This window comes from Eublepharis macularius, chromosome 3, assembly GCF_028583425.1.
Source record: "Eublepharis macularius isolate TG4126 chromosome 3, MPM_Emac_v1.0, whole genome shotgun sequence".
NCBI classification, from domain to species: domain Eukaryota; kingdom Metazoa; phylum Chordata; class Lepidosauria; order Squamata; family Eublepharidae; genus Eublepharis; species Eublepharis macularius.
The window spans coordinates 186,450,615-186,470,568 of record NC_072792.1 but is presented as its reverse complement, the minus strand read 5'-3'; the positions used below and the strand labels follow the sequence as shown (position 1 = coordinate 186,470,568).

General features: G+C 49.8%; 1 protein-coding gene across 4 annotated transcripts in view; it reads left to right on the top strand.

Moving 5' to 3' along the window:
* LOC129325603 (beta-arrestin-1) overlaps positions 1-18,149 on the top strand; it is a 163,962-nt gene extending 145,813 nt beyond the window's left edge. For all 4 annotated transcript variants that reach the window (XM_054973376.1, XM_054973375.1, XM_054973374.1 and 1 more), the window contains exons 10-15: positions 489-561; positions 1,493-1,630; positions 3,384-3,467; positions 8,174-8,244; positions 13,422-13,473; positions 16,161-18,149. In XM_054973376.1, coding sequence (XP_054829351.1) covers positions 489-561; positions 1,493-1,630; positions 3,384-3,467; positions 8,174-8,244; positions 13,422-13,473; positions 16,161-16,272 — 530 coding nt within the window. In that variant the 3' untranslated portion in view covers positions 16,273-18,149. The remainder of the gene's footprint in view (positions 1-488; positions 562-1,492; positions 1,631-3,383; positions 3,468-8,173; positions 8,245-13,421; positions 13,474-16,160) is intronic.
* The last annotated feature ends 1,805 nt before the right edge of the window (positions 18,150-19,954 follow it).

Sequence of the window (19,954 nt, the reverse complement as noted above, 5' to 3'; positions counted from 1 at the left end):
CTCCCCAGGAGAGGCATTTCCTGCTTGAAGGAGCATTTCCCATTTGGAGAGGCATTCCGCCTTCTCTCCCTCCCGGAAGGAATGCCTCTTCTGCGTGGGCATCTGCTGCGACATACACAGCCATCATCTAAAGCAAGATTTCCCCCTTCAAACCCATTCTTTGCTCAGGTACCAAATTTTGTGCGTCTCATAATTAAGTAAATCCTGCAGAGCTAGGATTTCATTCACAGCTGCCACCTCCACGTTTGCATAATCTGCATAATTCATACCGGCCTGGGAGTTAAGCTGTTCCCAGCACCAAGTTTGTTTCGCTTTGGGCAGAAATTGTTCTTAGATGTGAGAGGAAATGAAGTCAAGGTGGGAGGAGATGGCGCACACCCTTCAGGTTATGTTTCTACCAACAATGGCTGCCCTCGCTTACCTTTGATGCCCCCTCTGCTTTCTCTTTTCCCCTCCATCTCTTCCTGCCCCTTTCTTTTGTCCCCCAGTACGCCAATACGCAGACATCTGCCTGTTTAACACGGCGCAGTACAAATGCCCAGTTGCCGTGGAGGAAGCAGAGTGAGTATGGCTTCTGTCCCGTCCCGTCACAAAATAAAAACTGGCTGAGTCCTACACTTAAAGAAGTAACAATTGGAATCTTGCCAAGGGACAAAGAATAGAGGCAGCGGGGGTGGGGAGGGGAAGTGATGTTGCATGAACAGACGCCATAGTGGGTGGGTTAAGAAGGGACCCTCAGACCCAAGTGGAGAAGGGCCGTAGCTCAGTGGCAGAGCCCCAGCATGGCATGCGGAAGGCCTCCGGTTCAATCCCCAGCATGTCCAGGTAACAGATCTCAAGTGCTGGGAAAGACTTTTCTCCGCACAAGACCCCAGGGGGCAGCGGCCAGAGGCTAGCTGGACCCCAGCCTTTTCTCCGGTTGCATATATATTTACAAAAAAGGGAGAGGGGGTGGTATACAGTTCCAAGGGTCCTCCAACACCTCCCCAGGATGCGGCCCTGGCAAGCAGGATGACGCATCCGAAGCATTGCTGAGCAGCTGTTCAAAGGCCTTCCTCAGTCTGCCCCAGATAGGGGCTCTGGGGAGGGGGCAATGGCCAGCTGGGCTGCCCTGCCCTCCTTCCCCCACCCCAGATCAGGGCGCTGGGGACAGGGCAATGCCCAGCCCCACCACCCTGCCCTCCTTCCCCCACCCCAGATCAGGGCACTGGGGACAGGGCAATGCCCACCCCTGCTGCCCTGCCCTCCTTCCCCCAACCCAGATCATGTTGCTGGGGAGGGGGCAATGGCCAGCCCGCCTCCACGGCCCTTCCTAGAGCCCGTTGTATTTTTTTTGCTACAGTGGGCTTTGTTGCTAGTGCCACAATAAAGTTGGGTAGTCATAAAAGGTGCGACTGGATTCTTTACTATCTCCCTTCCCAGTGAACTTAGTGAGGCATAGTTCAGACTGGCCACCGCCCGCCTCTCCCTGACTTGTGCCCTTATTCCCCAGCGACATGGTGGCTCCGAGTTCCACGTTCTGCAAGGTCTACACTCTGACCCCGTTCCTCGCCAGCAACAGGGAGAAACGTGGCCTGGCCTTGGACGGGAAGCTCAAGCATGAAGACACCAACCTGGCTTCCAGCACGTTGTGAGTGTGTTTTTTTCCTGCCCTGTAGAGTTAGGAATGGGGGCTCCCCAGTTGTCACATCTGGGCCTCTGGAGACAGCTGGGCTGCCTTGTGGATTTCGTTGTTGTCTTGTGCATCTTGTGGGGCATCCTCAGAGCTGCAACCCCCCTTCCTGCAGCCAGCACACGTCCTTGCCCAGAACCCCCAGAGCCCAGGCCCACTTGTGCAAGTGTTGGTTCCCCCACCCTTTCCGATGCAGCACACATTCTCCAAGCACAGGACCTGATCTGATGAGCTGCCATCTTGCTGTCGAACTTCCTTTTTGAGTTTTATTAATCGCAGCCAAGACTGGGCTTGTAATTTCCGCTTCACCACATGGAAGGTTGCCTCGTGTTGTAATTAGGGACGTCAAGCAATTAAAGACAAGCTTAGCGGATCCGTCATCTGTGAAATGTTCCAGAGGAAAATGCAAGCCACCTGCAGATGATTTTGGACTGGGGTTGTGGGGATAGATTGTGGTGCGTTTTTGTGCTGCCAAACTGTGTGTCCACCCAGGACGGAGCGCAATATTTGGGAGGAAGAGAAGTACCTGTTGGCGCACTTTGCTTCTGCCAGAGCCAGTTGGTGTAGTGGTTAAGAGCGCGCTGTGCGAAACTCTAATCTGGAGAGCCGGGTTTGATTCCCCACTCCTCCGCTTGAAGCCAGCTGGGTGATCTTGGGGCAGTCACAGCTCTCTCAGAGCTCTCTCAGCCCCACCCACCTCACAGGGTGTTTTGTTGTGGGGATAATAATAACATGCTTTGTAAACCGCTCTTAGTGGGCGTTAAGTCGTCCTGAAGGGCGGTATATAAATCGAATGCTGTTGTTATTACTAGATGGTGTTGTGACTAGAGCGGGGGTCCCCAGCCTTTTGAGCTTGTGGGCTGTTCTGGTGGCAGGCGCCACCGTAAAATCGCTGCCAAGGCAGGGGTGCACTGGCAGGCCTTGCAGCCTTCTTAGCAGGCCTTGTTACTTGAAGGAGGTAGGCCTGGTAGTGTGGGGCGGTGGCCATCTTTGATTTGGACAACTATAGAGGTGTTGCTACCAGCAGCCATTCTGTGGTGCTGGGGGCAGCCATCTTTGGTTAGGGCATCTTATGGCTGCCATGGAGACAAGGGCCAGTCATGAAACATTGGGAGGCTTCAAGCCATAACAGCAGCAGGTTCTGAATGGGGCTACCCTACAGGCCGAAAGGTGATGCCACCTGGACCCTTCACTGGACTCCAGTGAAATGGAGAAAAGCTTTGGGGAAGAACGAAGTGGGAACCAGGAAACAAAAGGGCAGGTGCCATGAAGCCACAGAGGCATGTTAGGTACACTTGGCTAGAGTACCTGTCTAGGATCTGGGAGATCCGAGTTCGAATCCCACTCTGCCAGGAAGCTCACTGGGTAGCCTTGGGCTAGTCACGTTCTCTCAGCCTGGCCTACCTCACAGGCTTGTTGTCATGATACAGTGGAAGATGAGCTAACTGCACACATTGCCCTGAGCTCCTAGGAACAAGGTGGAGAGAAAAAGATAGTAGATAGATACTGCTACTGTTATTGTTTATTACGCCACCTGAGTGTGTGACCCTTTATACCCAGAGCTGCACCAGCGTAAACCAGACTGGGCCTTGCCTGCGTGGAACATACGGTCCACGGTCACCAACGGGGAAGAGAGCGGAGAGGAGGGAGGGAGGGAGGGCCCATGAGCGAGGCGGCTTCCAGCTCCCTCACGTGTCACGTTCCTTTGCAGGCTGAGAGACGGCGCCAATAAAGAGATCCTGGGCATTATTGTCTCGTACAAAGTGAAGGTGAAACTGGTGGTGTCTCGGGGAGGGTGAGTATGCTTCCGGGTGCTCCGACGGGGAATCCCTCGGTTGCTGTGAAGCCGCCCCCACCGTGTGGTCCCTCCAACCCGCAACGGTTGCCGTGGGGTGATGGCCCGAAAGCACTTTGCTGCAGGGCAGGCCGGCACAACCCGTGACCCGCTAAGGCCAATGCCCCCCACCTGTTAGCAGCCGCTGTTCTACAATCCCAGGCAGGCCGCGAAGCCTGGGGGGCCTGATGCTGCTGTCCATGGCGGGCGGGTGACAGCTGGCAGCTCGTGAGTTGTGTGCCGTGGCTCTAGGGGATATAAGGTTGAAGTCAGATCTGAGTCTCAAGGCTGCGGAGCCTTCTTGTTGCAAGCTGTAACTAATTCTCTCATCTCCTTTGGTAACACCAGCCTGCTGGGAGATCTTGCGTCCAGGTAACGCTCTTGCCGCAGCCACGTGTGGTACAGACTCACCACCCAGCATGCTCACATCCAATGCTGTAGACCTCTCCTCCATCCCATTCATCTTCCAGTAACCATCACATTTTTCTTTTATGTGTAATCCCTTGTTTCTTTCTTTTCCTTTATGAAATGAGTTCATTTTGCACCCATGGACAGACGCAGACAAATCCTCCCGATGCTCCTTTCTCGTCCATTGGGTCACCATCTACTGCCACTCAGCTCCGTTGTTTTTCCACCAAGCCTGCTCAAAGGCTCCCCGGAAGCATTTGGCCAGCTGCTCTTGGAAACAGGATGCTGGGCCAGAGGGACCCGGGGTCTGATCCCGCAAAGCCCTTCTTCCGTTCTTACAAGATCAAAAAGAGTCCAGTAGCACCTTTAAGACTAACCAATTTTATTGTAGCATAAGCCTTCGAGAATCACGTTCTCTTCATCAGATGCTACAGTAAAGTTGGTTAGTCTTAAAGGTGCTACTGGACTCTTTTTGATTTTGCTACTACAGACTAACACGGCTAACTCCTCTGGTTCTTACAAGAGTCATCTATCCTCGTGGAAGGGTCTCATTGGGTCAGGGCTGTCTGAAGACATTTTGGAGCCTAAGGCAGGAAAACTCAAATGCTTCCCTGCAGGGCTCATTTTGAGGGGGAACGTGCTGGAACGCAGTTCCCCAAAGAGGTCACATGTCAGGTGGCCCCGCCCACCTGGCTCTCAGCTATTTTGGGCCCGTTTCAGCCTGGATTGGGGCCAAAACAGCCCAGATCGGGGCTCTGACAGGTGGTGGATCACTCTCCCACTCAGCAGCGGCCCGATCCTAACCATTTGGTCCCCTTTTTGGCCATTTTCAGCCCCTTTTTGCCATTTTGGGCCCAATTTTGGCCCTGAATGGCCAGGATTGGGTCCAAAACAGCCAAGATAGGTGATGTCAGGGGGTGTGGCATATGCAAATCAGTTATGCCAATGACACTTCCGGCGATGGCAAGGGGCGTGACATATGTTAATAGGTTATGCTAATGAGTTATGCTAATAAGTTCCTCTTTTTCAACAAAATGACCTCTGCTTCCCTGCCATTAATTGGCACTTGGACACAAACCCTGGGAAGGGCCCCTGTTGGAATGCATGAGAGCTGCCCAAGAGCTGGGCCAGATGTCAAAGCTGCATGGCAGAGAATCACAGAGTTGGAAGGGACCTCCAGGGTCATCTAGTCCATCCCCCTGCACAAGGCAGGAAATTCACAAATACATCCCCCCCCCCACACACACACACACCCATGCCCAGAAGAGGGCAAAACACCATCAGGAGGCCAAGCTGGCCTTGATAAAATTGCTTCCTGACCCCGATCGGCCTTACCCTGGACATGTAAGAAGGGCCACGAGAACTAAGCCCTGATGCAGCCCTTCCTGCCTTCCCTCTCATGATCTGCCCAGGTTCACAGAATCAGCATTGCTGTCTGATGCCCATCGAGCCTCTGCTTAAAAACCTCCAGAGCCCACCACCTCCCCAGAAGTGGGTTTGCTGGAGGTGCAGCTCAGTTGCTCAGGGGGCAGCGTGTCCTTTTTACATCTTCTGACCCATCCTCATTTCACGAGGCTTGCTTCCTCCCCAGCAGGTCTCAGATTATGAAGTGGGATTTTTTTTTTGCATGCTCTCTTCTCCCCACCCCCATGATCCTTTGCGACCGGGAGTCTCTTGTCACGTCTTGCATCAGTCGGGGGCTTCTCTTCCCATTCAGAAATGGTTCCAGCACAAAGCCCCAAACCCTATCCCATCTCCATCTGCGACATAATTCACCCCGGGGCCATTCCTCCGATTCCCAGGGCATGAAATGAGGGCTTTTCTTCCAGCTTTGATTCATCCTTTTCAGCATGCAAATGAATGAACGGGTGCAATTAGTTCCATGGCCGTTAGCTCATGACAATAGAACGACTCTCGAAAGCTCATACACTGGAAATTTACAGTGCAATCCTATGGTGAGTTACTCCAGTCTAAGCCCATTAAAGTCAATGAGTTTAGACTGGAGTAATTCTCCATAGGATTGCACTGTTAGAGTCTTTCTACATGTTACTAAATACCTGGGAAACTTGAGTGCAGGATTGTATGTCTAGCCCTCCATTCACATGCAGACTGTTCTTGCTCAATGCGCATGAATGCCGATTTCACGGGAGCTCCCTCAAGTGATTCCAGAGGGCAAAATGCCAATTCTGCTCTGTTTTTGCTGCAAGAACAAGTACTGTAGGATCCTTTGAATTGCTAACTTGCATTTCTTTAAGGTGTGAAAAAGGGTCGAGATCTGCATTTCGATGAATGGAGGTGGGAGGTAGGGGGAAACTGGGATACTTTTAGCAGTTGCGGAGGAACGGACATCAAACACGTGACGCGGAGCAAATTGAAGTGTGACTGTGCAATCGAGTGCATGGAAAGTTGGAGGGGGGAACACGTGAAATGAGGTTCACTTGACCATCTCTAGGTACTTAGTAACGTGTAGAGAGACTCTCAGAGCCAAGCTACAAGTGATGCCTGACACAGGTTGGACACTTGTCAGCTTCCCTCAAGTTTTGATGGGAAATGTAGGCATCCTGGTCTTGCAGCTGTAAGGGAGAGCCAAGCTGTAAAACCAGGACGCCTATATTTCCCATCAAAACTTGAGGGAAGCTGACAAGTGTCCAACCTGTGTAAGGCATCACTTGTAGCTTGGCTCTCAGTTGGTCTTTAAGGTGCGACTGGACCTGGATCAGCCTCTCGTCCAATCATCTGTAGGGTGTGACTTGCTCATGAATATTCAGGGAGATTTGGGGCAATGCCTCCCCCTGCTGGCAGGAAAAAATCCAGTGCCTCATTTCTTTACCGCTGCAAATTCAAACGCCAATCAATTTGAGTTAGGGCAGGCCAAAGGAAAATCTTGTTTAGGCAAAGCTAAATTCAATGACGGGACCGGTTGCCACAAGAGGGGGCGATGACGCCCAATTTGATGGCTGTCGGAGGAGCGACTGATCAACAACCAGCGTCCGAAATAGCTAAACGGAACATCAAGATTGTGTTCCACTTTAGGCTGGAGAAAATCCCACCAGCCAAAGGAGCCTTTCTATTACTTAAGTGGGAGGCAGGCTCTTTTAGGCTGGTGGAAGGCTTGAAACTCTGCTCAGTGGACAAGCCTCCAAGTCCAGAGGCAGGATAACTGAGGGGTAGCCAATGGAGCGACTACAGGACGGGAGTGATGTTCAAGCTCCTGCTCGCTCCTGATAACAGTCGAACTGCAGCATTTTGCACCAATTGGAGCCTCCTCGTTAACTTAGATGGGAGACCGATGTATAGAGCATTACGATAGTCAAGCCTTGATGTTACCATAGCATGGATCCAAGTGGCCAGGTCAGCCGTGTCAAGATAAGAAGCCATCTTCCAGGCTAGAGTGAGGTTGTAGTAAGCGTTTTTTGCCAGTGCCTTAACTTGTAGGACACTTGTTAAAATCCCAATAATATGTAGGGGAAGAACTGGGCTAGTGAGAAGGGGAGAAAGAAGGTGGTATGGGTGTGCAAAGAGGACTAGAAGCTTGAATTTGGTGGAAAGTGTGCCAGAGAGGTGGTGGTAGAATCAAGGAAGAGAGCTACTGTGATAGGTGCGAAGGTCAGAAGATTCCTGCTGCTGGATCACTCCTCTGGTCCATCTAGTAAAGAGTTCAGTAGCACCTTTAAGACTAACCAACTATATTGTAGCATAAGCTTTCGAGAACCACAGCTCTCTTCGTCGGATGCATGCATGCATCTGACAAAGAGAGCTGTGGTTCTCAAAAGCTTATGCTTCAGTTTAGTTGGTTAGTCTTAAAGGTGCTACTGGACTTTTTACTATTTTGCAACTACAAACTAACACGGCTAACTCGGCTGGTCCATCCAGTTTCCCACAGTGACTAGCCAGAGGCTTCCATGAGTGCCAAGAGCAGAGGAGGGCTGTAGCTGTTGAGAGCCACTTGTGGGAAGCAGGGCTGAACAGCAACAGCCGTCTGCTGCTGTTAGCATTCAGAGGTACACTGCCACCAGGATCAGAGGCTCCATGTCATGTCTAAAAGCCATCGGTAGACCGCTAACAGCCATGTAGTTGGCTCACATCCTTTTAAAGCTGTTGGGTGCCTGTAGAACCAAGCACCTGGGCTCCGGATCCAATGGGGAAGGGTGTTGCTTCAGGAAAGAGGGAAAGAGGCGCTTGTCCAGAGCACAGGCAAGCATACGTTGAGTGCTGACGGTGCTCGTTGCCTGAGGTTCACTCTCCATGTCTCTTTGCAGCGATGTGGCCGTGGAGTTGCCTTTCACCCTTATGCACCCAAAGCCGAAGGAGGAGGCATTGCACAGAGATGGTGAGTTCTGCCATCCCCTCCCCAAGGGGCTTTGCTGGGCAGGGGGCGGGGGTTGGAAGGGGACTTTTGGAGTTGGGAAGAGGTAGAGGTGGGAACAGCCCCTTGCATGTCAAGGGGACACCATTATTCCCTGGAGGTGGGACTGGAGCAAAGATGGGTGAGCCACGTTGCGAATGTGCCACAGCAGCACATTGTTGATGCCACTATAATTGGGATTATAAGGTTTGGAGGAGACAAATGGCACCCGACGCAGCTTGGGAGATTTGTTTCGGCCGCCTGTGACATCTAAAGAACAGCAAATCTTCATTTGTTTAACACATTTCCATGCTACCTTTCCACTCACATAGGGTCCCCAAAGAGGCAAGCATCAACATATTAAAACCTTTCAACTTTAAAACAACAAATGTGAAACAGCATTTAAAATATAAGTATGCACAAAATATTTAAGCAGTTCAATATAGAATGTATGTAGGTCAGCATAGAGTCACCATGGTTGTGTGAATTGGCTTTTAAATTGCATCCTGCAGGATGGCTTTGCTTGTTTTCTTTTGATAGAAAACGCCAAAGTGGGGGGGGGGGGGGTTGTCAAATGTCAGCAGGCAGGTGCATGTTTGACCAAGATGACAGCTGAGTTGTCCAAGATCTCCCAAGCCCCCTGTGTCTCTGTGGCCTTTGTCCATATGTGATGTGAGACATGCTCGTATTGCAGGTCGAAATCCCTTTCTAGTTTATCTAGCCAGCAGTCTCTAGGCACCGGGGCCTGCTTAAGAGACCAGGAAACCTCTCCGCGGATTTGATCCGCCCTCTAGCAAGAGGAAGTTCCTGGAGTTTCAGCCCAAATTGGACATTTGTCAACTGGTGTGGACAAAAACACTGAGAGCCAGTTTGGTGTCGTGGATGAAAGCGGCAGGACTCTAATCCAGAGAGCCAGGTTTGATTCCCCAGTCCTCCGCTTGAAGCCAGCGGGGTGACCTTGGGTCAGTCACAGCTCTTCCAGAGCGCTCTCAGCCCCACCCACTTCACAAGTTGATTGTTGTTGAGGGGATAATAATAACACATCTTGTAAACTGCTCTGAGTGGGTGTTAAGTTGTCCTGAAGGGTGGTATATAAATTGAATGTTGTTATTATTTATTTTATTTACAAAGTTTATACCCCACGTTTCTGCCGTCATCCGGGCAACCAAGTTAGCTAACAGTTTAAAAACATGCATAATAAAAACGTATTTTAAAAACTATTAACACTAAAACACTTAAAACCGAGCTAAAATACACATGCAATGCCATAAAACACAACAGTGTAAACAGAGCAGGAAGGGAGAGATCTCTGAGGGAATGCCTGGCGCAGCAAAGGAGTCTTCGCCCTCTGCCAGAAAACAGCAGCAGAATTTTGTCCTTTAATCTGTAAAAAAAAATGGAATTGGTCTCCCTTCCAGTCCCTTTACGCACAGTTGTGTGTTCGTGGGTTCTCTGCATGCCATAAAACGAGACAGAGGTGCAGACGATGTGTAGAAAGTGGGTTATGGAGCGAAGAGGTAGTATCCACAAAGCACGCGTCAGTGGCCTTTTGTGGCAGGCGTTCTTTAAAGCTCCCTCTGTGTCCGTGGGGCTTGTGTGGTTTGCCCTGCGGCCCACATCTGGTGTCCCCAGCATTACTAACTAAGACCAGTTAAGAGCCAGTTCACAGATTACCACGGCAGCCTGCAATACCCTTCCTTGTGGCTTCTCCCCACAATTTTCCTAAGACGCAACCCACCTAAATTGAGCCAGTGTTGCTCTTCTTTCCCCTTGTTAGCTTTTACCGTAAAAGCTAACACCCTGACAAATGTCGCCTTCTCTGTGGGCTGGGTGACATTTGCACACGAGAAAACACCCTGCCGCTTTACTACCCCCAAGTACACATGACGTTCCTTCCTTCATTGGTTCCTGTTGTCACTCATCTTGCGTGTGGGTTGCCAGTTTTTCAAGTTAGCCCTTGCAGCTGTGCCTTTGCCGGGCGCTTGAGGTGCAGACGACGTTGCTCTCTACACAGTGAGAAATTCCGCAGCTGATTTCTGCCGTGAAACTGCAGTTCTTTATCCTTTCGTCCACTACCCCCCCCCCCCACCACCACCCCCAGATACATAACAATATCATCAAATGCTTCCCAGTGGCTTTCTTTACTTATAAAAATATTTATATGCACCTTTCCCGCCAATCACGGCCACTCAAGGCAGCTTACAAAAAAACCTGACTAGGAGGTAACAGAGAATGGAAAACAGGAAACACAAGCTGTATAACGTTCTCCTAAAAGATCGCCATCCGTATGAAATCAACCACAGAATGTCCGACCAAAAAGAATGGCTTGGCTTTTCTTATGAAAGGCAGAACAGCTTTTCATAAGAACAGCAGAACGGGGGGTAGGTGGGTGGGTCCCTCACACTTTGTTTATTTCATTTCTTTGGGGAAATGCAATGAAGTTGCTGGGAAATAAGTTCAGAATAGACAAAAGGAAATCCTTACTCCATGAGTAATTAATTGTGGATTTCACTGCCAATGGAAGTAGCAATGGGCAGGAACGTAACTAGCTTTAAGAGAGGGTTAGACAGAAAGTCTCTCTACATGAGACGCCTCAGCTCATGTTTGTCCAGTGTAGGGAGACGCAACGTTAGCCGGGAAGCGTAGTTTAAAAAGGCAGTGCTGGCGGAGATCGCTCCTCAGAGGGTTTGTTAATTTCACCTTCTCCTCCCCAAAGGCTCTGTCAGTTTCACTTCTCCAGTCTAAAACTGTGTGGGATGGCAACCAGAGGGCAGCCAGGAATGGAAATGGGCTGGAGCTGCCTTCCAGAGCTGGGCTTGGACCTGGAGAGGTTATAATGGGCTGAAGTTTCCCTTCTGGCATTTCACAGCCCCTTCACACAGCTCCAGTGTACAGCAAAGCCTTTGCCCCTTTTTAAACTACTCTTTGCAGCTAATTGCATTGCCCGACACATGTTCTTTACGTGTCAGATGTCTCGTGTAGAGAGACTCAGATTCGTGAAGGACGACTAAAGGGAGCAGTAAACCTCTGACTCCCAGAGCCAGGAGGCAATACCAGGGAATGGCCTCAACTTCCGTGCCCTGTTGGCTTAGCCTTCCCGGGCCAATGGTTGGCGGCTGTATGAGAAGGAATGTTGAACTAGGTAGATCACTGGGTCTGATCTGGCCCATCCTATTTATGTCCGTCTATTTATTTATTACACTTGTATTTTCACTGTCCCTGTAAAACAGGCTCAGAGCGGATCACATAAAAATATAAAAAGGGGTAATAAAATAATTAAAAACAATTCCAGTTAATAAAACATAGCGGCATTCCGATTTCATAGGTCCAGAGGAGTTAGCCGTGTTGGTCTGTAGTTGCAAGACAGTAAAGAGTCCAGTAGCTCCTTTAAGACTCACCGACTTTATTGTAGCATAAGCTTTCGAGAACCACATGCATCTGACGAAGAGAGCTGTGGTTCTCAAAAGCTTATGCTACAATATAGTTGGTTAGTCTTAAAGGAGCTACTGGACTCTTTACTATTCCTATTTCAGAATCCTTCAGCAACCAAGAACCCGTGGGCCAAGAGGCAAGCTGCTTGATGTTCAGCAGTGCAGAGAAGGCCATGTCCCCTTCTGGCAGGAGGCTGTTTGAGAGCAGGGGTCCCGCTCACCTGAACCACCATATGCCTGGTGGAACATCTCTGTCTTACAGGCCCGGCAGAAAGATAGTAGATCCTGCCAGGCCCATGTTTTTACAGACAGAGAGTTCCACCAGGTTGGTGCCAGAGCTAGAAAGGTTTTTCGACCATGGCTCTGGTCAAGGTGAGGAGAAACCTTCCCGGGGCCAGGGACAACCAGCAGAGGTTGGGCTGCTGAACCCAGGGCTATCCAGGGAACATGTGGTGAGAGGCGGTCCCACAGGCATGCCGGTCCCCGTCCATTAAGGGCTTTGAAGGTCAACACCAAAAGCTTGAACCGAATCCAGAATTTCTCTAGCACCTAGTGCAGCTGGTGCAAAACCGGTGTTGTGTGTGACCGAGACAGAATCCAGATCAGACCACACGCCGCTGCACTCTCGACCAGTCGCAACTTCCAGAGAAGGGTCAAGGGCAGCCCAGCGTAGAGCGAGTTGCATTGGGCCAATCTGGTTATATCTTGCCTTTCTCTCCAATGGGGACTAAAAGCAACTTAGATTGTTCACCTCCCCTTCATTTTATTTCTACAACAACCCTTTGGAGTAGATTAGGCTGAGCGTTTGTGACCAAGATTCCTTAGCAGAGCAGTGTTTCGAACCTGGGTCTCCTGGATCCTAGACTGACACTCTTAAGCTGCCTTCAGTGAGCTGCCAACTTTCTTCATGTATGGCAAGAATGTCCAAAAATGAAATGCTTTGGGTCATGTTATATGCTATCAGTTTAATAACAAAAGTATATGGGACCATGTTTCCTCTATGACTGTATTCATTGAGTATTCAGAAGGTGGCATGTGAAAATAAAATTTTTATCTTCATATGGAATTTATTAATTGCAACAAAGATATCAATGTATTGTCGAAGGCTTTCACGGCCGGAGAACGATGGTTGTTGTGGGTTTTCCGGGCTGTATTGCCGTGGTCTTGGCATTGTAGTTCCTGATGTTTCGCCAGCAGCTGTGGCTGGCATCTTCAGAGGTGTAGCACCAAAGGTGTAGTCTTTTGGTGCTACACCTCTGCAGATGCCAGCCACAGCTGCTGGCGAAACATCAGGAACTACAATGCCAAGACCACGGCAATACAGCCCGGAAAACCCACAGCAACCAAAGATATCAATAGTAAGTGACAAAGAAATAAAATTGTGGCATTGAAGGATTGGATTGCTACATCTGGAAAATTGCCAAAACGGCAAAATTGATCGAGGGTATACATCTGGGAAGAGTTTAGTGGACTTTCAAAGACTCTTGTCTTTATTTATTGATTTTACAATCTCAAGATACAATTTAAGTAGCTGAAAGTCATTTTCAATAATGTAGATGAATTGGTTATATTTACTTGTTCACATTTTTGGGGGTTAAGAAACAAAGAATGAGGAGTGCAGTCGGGGGGCGGGGAGGTTAATGAAAGCTAATTGGGTCTGTGTTGGGAGTTGCTGGATAACGGACGGCGTCACAAGAAATCTAACCATTTGCCGCAATTGCGTGTGTTCAGTTCCAGAAAACGAGGCCCCGATTGACACAAATCTCATAGAGCTTGACACAAAGTAAGCCAAACTTTGGAGGGAAGGGTGTGGGGTCAGGCTGCAAGCTTGGGCAACCTTGTGCGCATCATTCCACGACGCATGGAACTCGCTAACCAAATAACTCGTCCATTGCTAATCCCGCATGTGCCGTTTTCCATTCGAAACCTGGCAGTTTTAACACTCTCGTGCCTAACCTTCTAACAAGATAACGCATGTTTCTTCCCTTCCCTTCCTTCTTTGCATGCTCACCATCCCTGGCCTTGTACGCATGCGCTGCGAAGCAGGAAGCCCACAGTAAGACAACAATGCCTCCCCCGTGTCTTTGATCCTCGGCCGCTCCCTTCTGTGTCGTGTTCCTTTTGCCAGAGGTTTTTAAGTGAACTGAGCATTGCCATAGCTGAGTGGCAAAGCAGCTCCTTGGCTCACGGGAGGTTCAAGGAGGTGATGTGAAAAGCCCCCGGAGAGCTGCTTCCCGTCAGCGTAGACAATATTGACCTTGATGAACCAAGGGTTTGATCCCGTATAAGCAAAGTCACGGGTGAGCATGTGTGTGAGAGGTGTTGCTCTCCTTTGTCCACACTCCTGGTCTCAGAACCGAACTCCTAAATGGGATTGTGAGACAATGGCCGTTTCCACACGGCTTACCTTATTCTGCAAAATAGCGAAATCTCGCGAGAAGATGCTGTTTTCGCAAGATTTCGCACGAGATTTCGCTATTTAGCAGAATAAAGTAAGCCGTGTGGAAGCGGCCAATCTCAAGAAGTTGTCTTTTCTTGAACGCAGCCATCAGGTGGGAGCCCATCCCAGGGTGTTCAGGGGACGTTGCAGAGATGTCACAGATCCTGCACCCCTCCATTTTCCCACTGATAGCAGCACTCTGCCCCGGGCAAAAGAATAGCCAAGGGTCTCTCACTCCTCCTGAGCATGTGGGCCTCTTCCAGTTCAGTCTCCCATTTCAAAGCAGACCCTGTGCTTCTTACAGCCGGGCTGACACTGTTGTTAAGTATGGTCACCTCTGGATCCTGTCCTGGGGGCCTGAGAGGGCTGGCCACACAGTGGAGGCAGGCCCTCTCTGACAGTCTCTCTACAAGAGACCTCTTACATGAGGATGCTCAAGTGTAGGGAGACACAATGTTAGCTGGGAAGCCTAGTTGTAAAAGACAGAGCCAAAGACTCTGTCAATTTCACCTCTCGACACAGAGCCGGCAGAGATCGCTCCTCAGCGAGTTTGTAAATTTCATCTTCGCAGGTTTTGTGTAGAGAGGTGAAACTGACAAGAGACTTTAGCTCTGTCTTTCTGAACTACCCTTCCCGGCTAACATTGCATCTCCCTACACTTGTAAGATGTCCCTACACATGTAAGATGTCTCGTGTACAGCGACTCTGAATCACAGTGGTATGGAAAATCCCCTAAAAGATAGTCATCAAGGCCAAGTGAAGGCCACATAAAAGCCACAGAGTGGCTGCCAATTCCAGCCGCCAGCTAAAAAGAAGCCTCAGCTTTCATTTGCCATTTAAAAAACAAGTTTCTGGTCCATTTGATTGAAAGGAAGTTTCTGAAGTCCCAGTAAGGGGAGGGGTCTGAACAAGATTTCCAGACATGGGGGGGTGACGCTTCAATATGTTGTGTGAGCAGCAGAGTTTCTGCCCACCGTCATCTCCCCCCCCCCACTTTCTGCAGGGGAAGATTATGCAAACGAAAAAAACAGACGCAAACGCTCTTAAATATTACCGTTCTTGATTTTTTTTTTATTTTCCCTTGATTAATCCTAAGTGTTTTAACTGATTAATCAAAGGAAGAGGAAGCTGGTGCGAGCCCATCTCTGCTGTATCAGGGCTCTTTGTAATTTCATGTATGTACATTTATATAATGCAGGTACAGATCAAGATGGGTAGCTGTGTTAGCCTGTCAGTAGAAAAGAGCAAGAGTCCAGTAGCACCTATAAGACTAACAACATTCGTGGTAGGGTAGGAGCTTTCCTGAGTCACAGCTCGCTTCTTCAGATACTTCAGAGGCAGAAATGACTGTGACTCAAGAAAGCTCCTACCCTACCACAGTTTTTGTTAATCTGATAGGTGCTACTGGACTCTTGTGCTTTTCTAGTGTACAGGCACAGTTTTGGATAGCGAATAAAGCAGGGAGCCACCGACAGTTTAAAATGGATCATAAAATTGATGGGTCTTGAATATCCACCGTTTGACCCTCTTTTTGAAGGACAGCCACACCCCCGAAGCACAGTTGCCTTGAAAAAGGAGCAAACTTGAATCATAGAACCATAGGGTTGGAAGGGACCTCCAGGGTCATCTAGTCCACCCCCTGTACAATGCAGGAAATTCACAACTACCTCCCCTTTCCACACCCCCAGGGACCCCTGCTCCATGCCCAGAAGAGGGCAAAACACTGTCAGGATCCCTAGCCGAACTGGCCTGGGGGAAATTGCTACCTGACCCCCTTTGCTTGTTAAACCAATCACGCTTGCAACACCGTTGACTTTGTCGAATGAATTCAGCTGGTTGAGGGCACAGAATTTGCCCAGAGTGCAGGGTGGAGTCTTCAGGAAGATGCCTCATGGGCACCCCTACTCGTCTTGAGCGATGTTGGGCAAGAGGAATCTCCCTAGGGGGCTTGCCAGCCTCCGTCCTTCTGGGATACAGCCCTACGAGGCCTCACCCACTACCACTCTCTCTCTCTCCCCCCACCCCCCCAGTGACGACGACATTGTGTTTGAAGACTTCGCCCGGCAGAGGCTGAAAGGCATGAAGGACGAGAAAGAGGAAGACGAGGACGGCACAAACTCCCCGCAGCTGAACGACAGATAAACCGGAGGCTCCCCCGACCCTCCCTTCTCTTTGTTTCACAGTATAAAATGCCCGCGCCCTAGGGCTGCTTCTCTTTCGTATGAGTCCTTTGTTTCCTAACACGGTGCCCGAGAGCCAGGGTGGCGTCCTCTTGCCAGCTCATGGGTAGCTGTGTCAACCACGGTTTTGCTGACGGGCACTGAGAGAGCACGCTGGTTCGTGAGTCACGTCGTGGGCATGTGTGTGTGCTGTTGTGTGCGTGTGTGGGAGTTGCGCCCCGACGGCTGTGCTCTGCTTTGGGGTGGACTGTTGAACTAGAAATTGCCCGTCTGCTCTTGTTACACTTGTGAGGTGGGTGGGTAGGAGGGGGGGGGGTCACCTAGCGCAGTTGGATTCAGGACAACAAATGTATTGAGTCTCAGAGTGTGTATTGAACTTGGAGGTGGAGATTCGTTAGATGGCCTTGAAAGGAATTTAGACATGATCATAGAGGATAGTCTAGCAAAAGCTATGGAACTTCCACAGTCAGTGGCAGTATACCCCTGAGTCCTGGCAACCTGGGACAGTCAACAGAGTGCCAGTGAATTTCCTGCTTGCTTGGGAGCTTCTGGGGCCATCTGTGCTGTTCTAAGCGGATCCATGGACCCGTCCCACCAAATTCATCTTCTGTTTCTTCAGGATTCTGTATAATGGATCCTTCAACTGAGGCCTCCTTAGTTGTTGCTTGGCGGACAGAAGGAAAAAAGAAGCAAATGGCTAATTCAGTATTTGTTGAAACACACACACGGTTTCCTGGGAGGCAGCGTAGTTGGTTGGCACAGCTACAGGAATCACCCACCCATCCGGCCTCCACGGGGCCTAAAAAGACTGCAGCTTTTACAAGTTATAACAAGACTTGGATGGCCTGTGGCCCGCCATGCCAACTGACTTTTCAGGTGGGAGGGCTTCTCGGCAGTGGCATCAGTTCGTGCCCACCAGAGCAGGTAACATGCCCGGGACAGTGAGGCTCAGGCCCTGCCTGGCATCCCCACCCACCGGTCATCATGCGCTCCATGCTCATCCCAAGCCACTAAGTGACCTGTCATTGCCAATACGGGATGTGCCCAGTTGTGTTGAAAACTATGGGGGCGGGAGGGAAGAACCCTGGCTCACTCTTCTGCCTTCGACAAAGGCTTCTATATTAATCCAGAAAAGTTTTTATGCTGCCTCCCCAGGCACTTGCCTGCAACAGCTTGCAACATACAAAAAAATAAAAACAAGACATGAAAAGATAGTAAAACCCAGCATGAAAAACGCCCCAGGCCAGCATAAAAACAGACCGGTGACTGCTTAGAATGAATTTCCAAAATAAAAGTGGCTTGAAAGAGCAACAGCCCTCCCTTTAACTAAAAGCCTGAATGAACAGAAATATTTTGACACGGTGCCGAAAAGGAAGCCATGTAAACACCAGGCGAGCTTCAAGGGGAAGGGCATTCCACAGGTGAGGTGCCACCACTCAACAAGCCCCCGTCTCTGGTTTCCACCCATTTCACCGCTGAAGGCAGGGGGCACAGAATGCAGGTTTGTGAGGTGGATCTTAACTGGTGGCTGGACAATATGGGAGGTGTCTTCATGTGCAGAAGCTGGGGGGGGGGGTGAAGGGGGGGATGCTGTCCAGCTATGCAGCTAAATAGCCTCAGCGACTCCTGTTTGCAGCTCACAGAGACAAAGGGGTCTGTTCCAACTAGAAGCAAGTATCTTTCCAGCAAACAGCACCCCCCTCCTCCAGTTAGCTCCGAGTTTTGTTCTGCTTCCAAGCAAGCACCCTTTAATTATATTGTCGAAGGCTTTCACGGCCGGAGAACGATGGTTGTTGTGGATTTTCCGGGCTGTATTGCCGTGGTCTTGGCATTGTAGTTCCTGACATTTTGCCAGCAGCTGTGACTGGCATCTTCAGAGGTGTAGCACCAAAAGACAGAGATCTCTCAGTGTCACAGTGTGGAGAAGATGTTGGCAGGTAATTTATATCTACTCAGGAAGGTGGGTTTGGGCTGAGTCATCCTGTAAGAGTTTCCCAGGGTGTGGAATGCTAATGGCGGGAGGCTTCACTGTATCCTGAGGAGGTTCTTTTGCATATGGATTGGTGCTTGATATGCTAATCTTCTCTGCAGGGCTATTGTAGGATGTAGAGTATAAATACTCAACATCCTACAATACAGGATACAATACAGGATACAGTGAAGCCTCCCTCCATTAGCATTCCACACCCTGGGAAACTCTTACAGGATGACTCAGCCCAAACCCACCTTCCTGATAGAAATTACCTGCCAACATCTTCTCCACACTGTGACACTGAGAGATCTGTCTTTCAGTGCTACACCTTTGAAGATGCCAATCACAGCTGCTGGCGAAACGTCAGGAACTACAATGCCAAGACCACGGCTATACAGCCTGGAAAATCCACAACCACCACCCTTTAATTGTTTAATTTGCAATTGCACGTGCCATCATTGTATGAAGAAGCCTTGTGTTGTTTCCGTGTTGGTATCACTGGTTGGCTCTTGAGGCCCAAAAAAGGTGCTCTGGGGGCCACAGAAGAGCAGAGTGCAGCCCTCTCGGGCCCCTCCTGGGTTGGGGGGAGGAGCAGCAAGTGGGAAAGCGAATGTCTCGAGAGCAAAGGCAGCCCCATGCCAGCACACCAGGCAGCGTGGTACATTTTGTAACGTAGTTCCTTTGTACTGACCCCCGGCCCCTTTGCTTCTTTGGTTCCTCCCTTGTATCCGACCGTGATGTTTCTGTGTTTTGTCAAATAAATTATTCTAGTTTATTAATCTTTAAAAAAAACACCAAGCCTCTGCTTCTGTTGTGTCAGAAATTCCATGCCTCTCCCCAGATGCAATCGCACCGCGTTGTACTGCTTCTTATAAGAATACACACTTGAGAACTTTGTACACAGGTTCAAGTCCTCCTTTTGGCAAGACATTCTTCCCAGAACAAACATCTCTTTTATCTTCTGGAAGGGTGGGATGTTTAAAGGTGGAAGCGTTTCCCCACTGGTCTGACCCCCCTGTGGAGGATCCACCCTTTGCGTGGCAGCTTGTGGAAGTAGCATGCATCCCCGCTTCTTGTGCAACAACGGAAGTTTTTGTTACTTCCAGCAAAGCCAGCCAGCACGGCCTCAGGTGCCACTCAGGATAGGAGCATTCCCCCCACCCCAGGAAGCCCCCCAAAGTCATTTCTGCGATGACCCCTTTGTCCATAACATTTCATGTTGCTTCATTTTGGGGAAACCACGTGCGTGTGTGATGTGCTGTCAAAATCGCCTCCAACCTGTGGTGACCCTATGAATGAAAGACCTCCAAAACGTCCTCTCATTAACAGACTTGCTCAGATCTTGCAAACTGGAGACAGCGGCTTCCTTTAATGAATCAAGCCATCTCATTTTAGGTCTTCCTCTTTCCCTGCTGCCTTCCACTTCTCCTAGCATGGGGGAACCAGAGAAGGAGAACAACTCTGTCATGAAGTCTCCTGCCCCCATGAACCAAGGCAAAGATGCACACACCCTTTTCCTTCCCTTTTGCAGAGTTCCAAGTATCACGTGCCAATTCTATGACAGCTCTAGGTGGTTAAGTCTGTTACTATTGGTGGTGGGAGAACAAAATTAGAGTCCAGTAGCACTTTAATGACCAAATTTTTTTCCCAAGGAATAAGCTTTCAGAAGTCA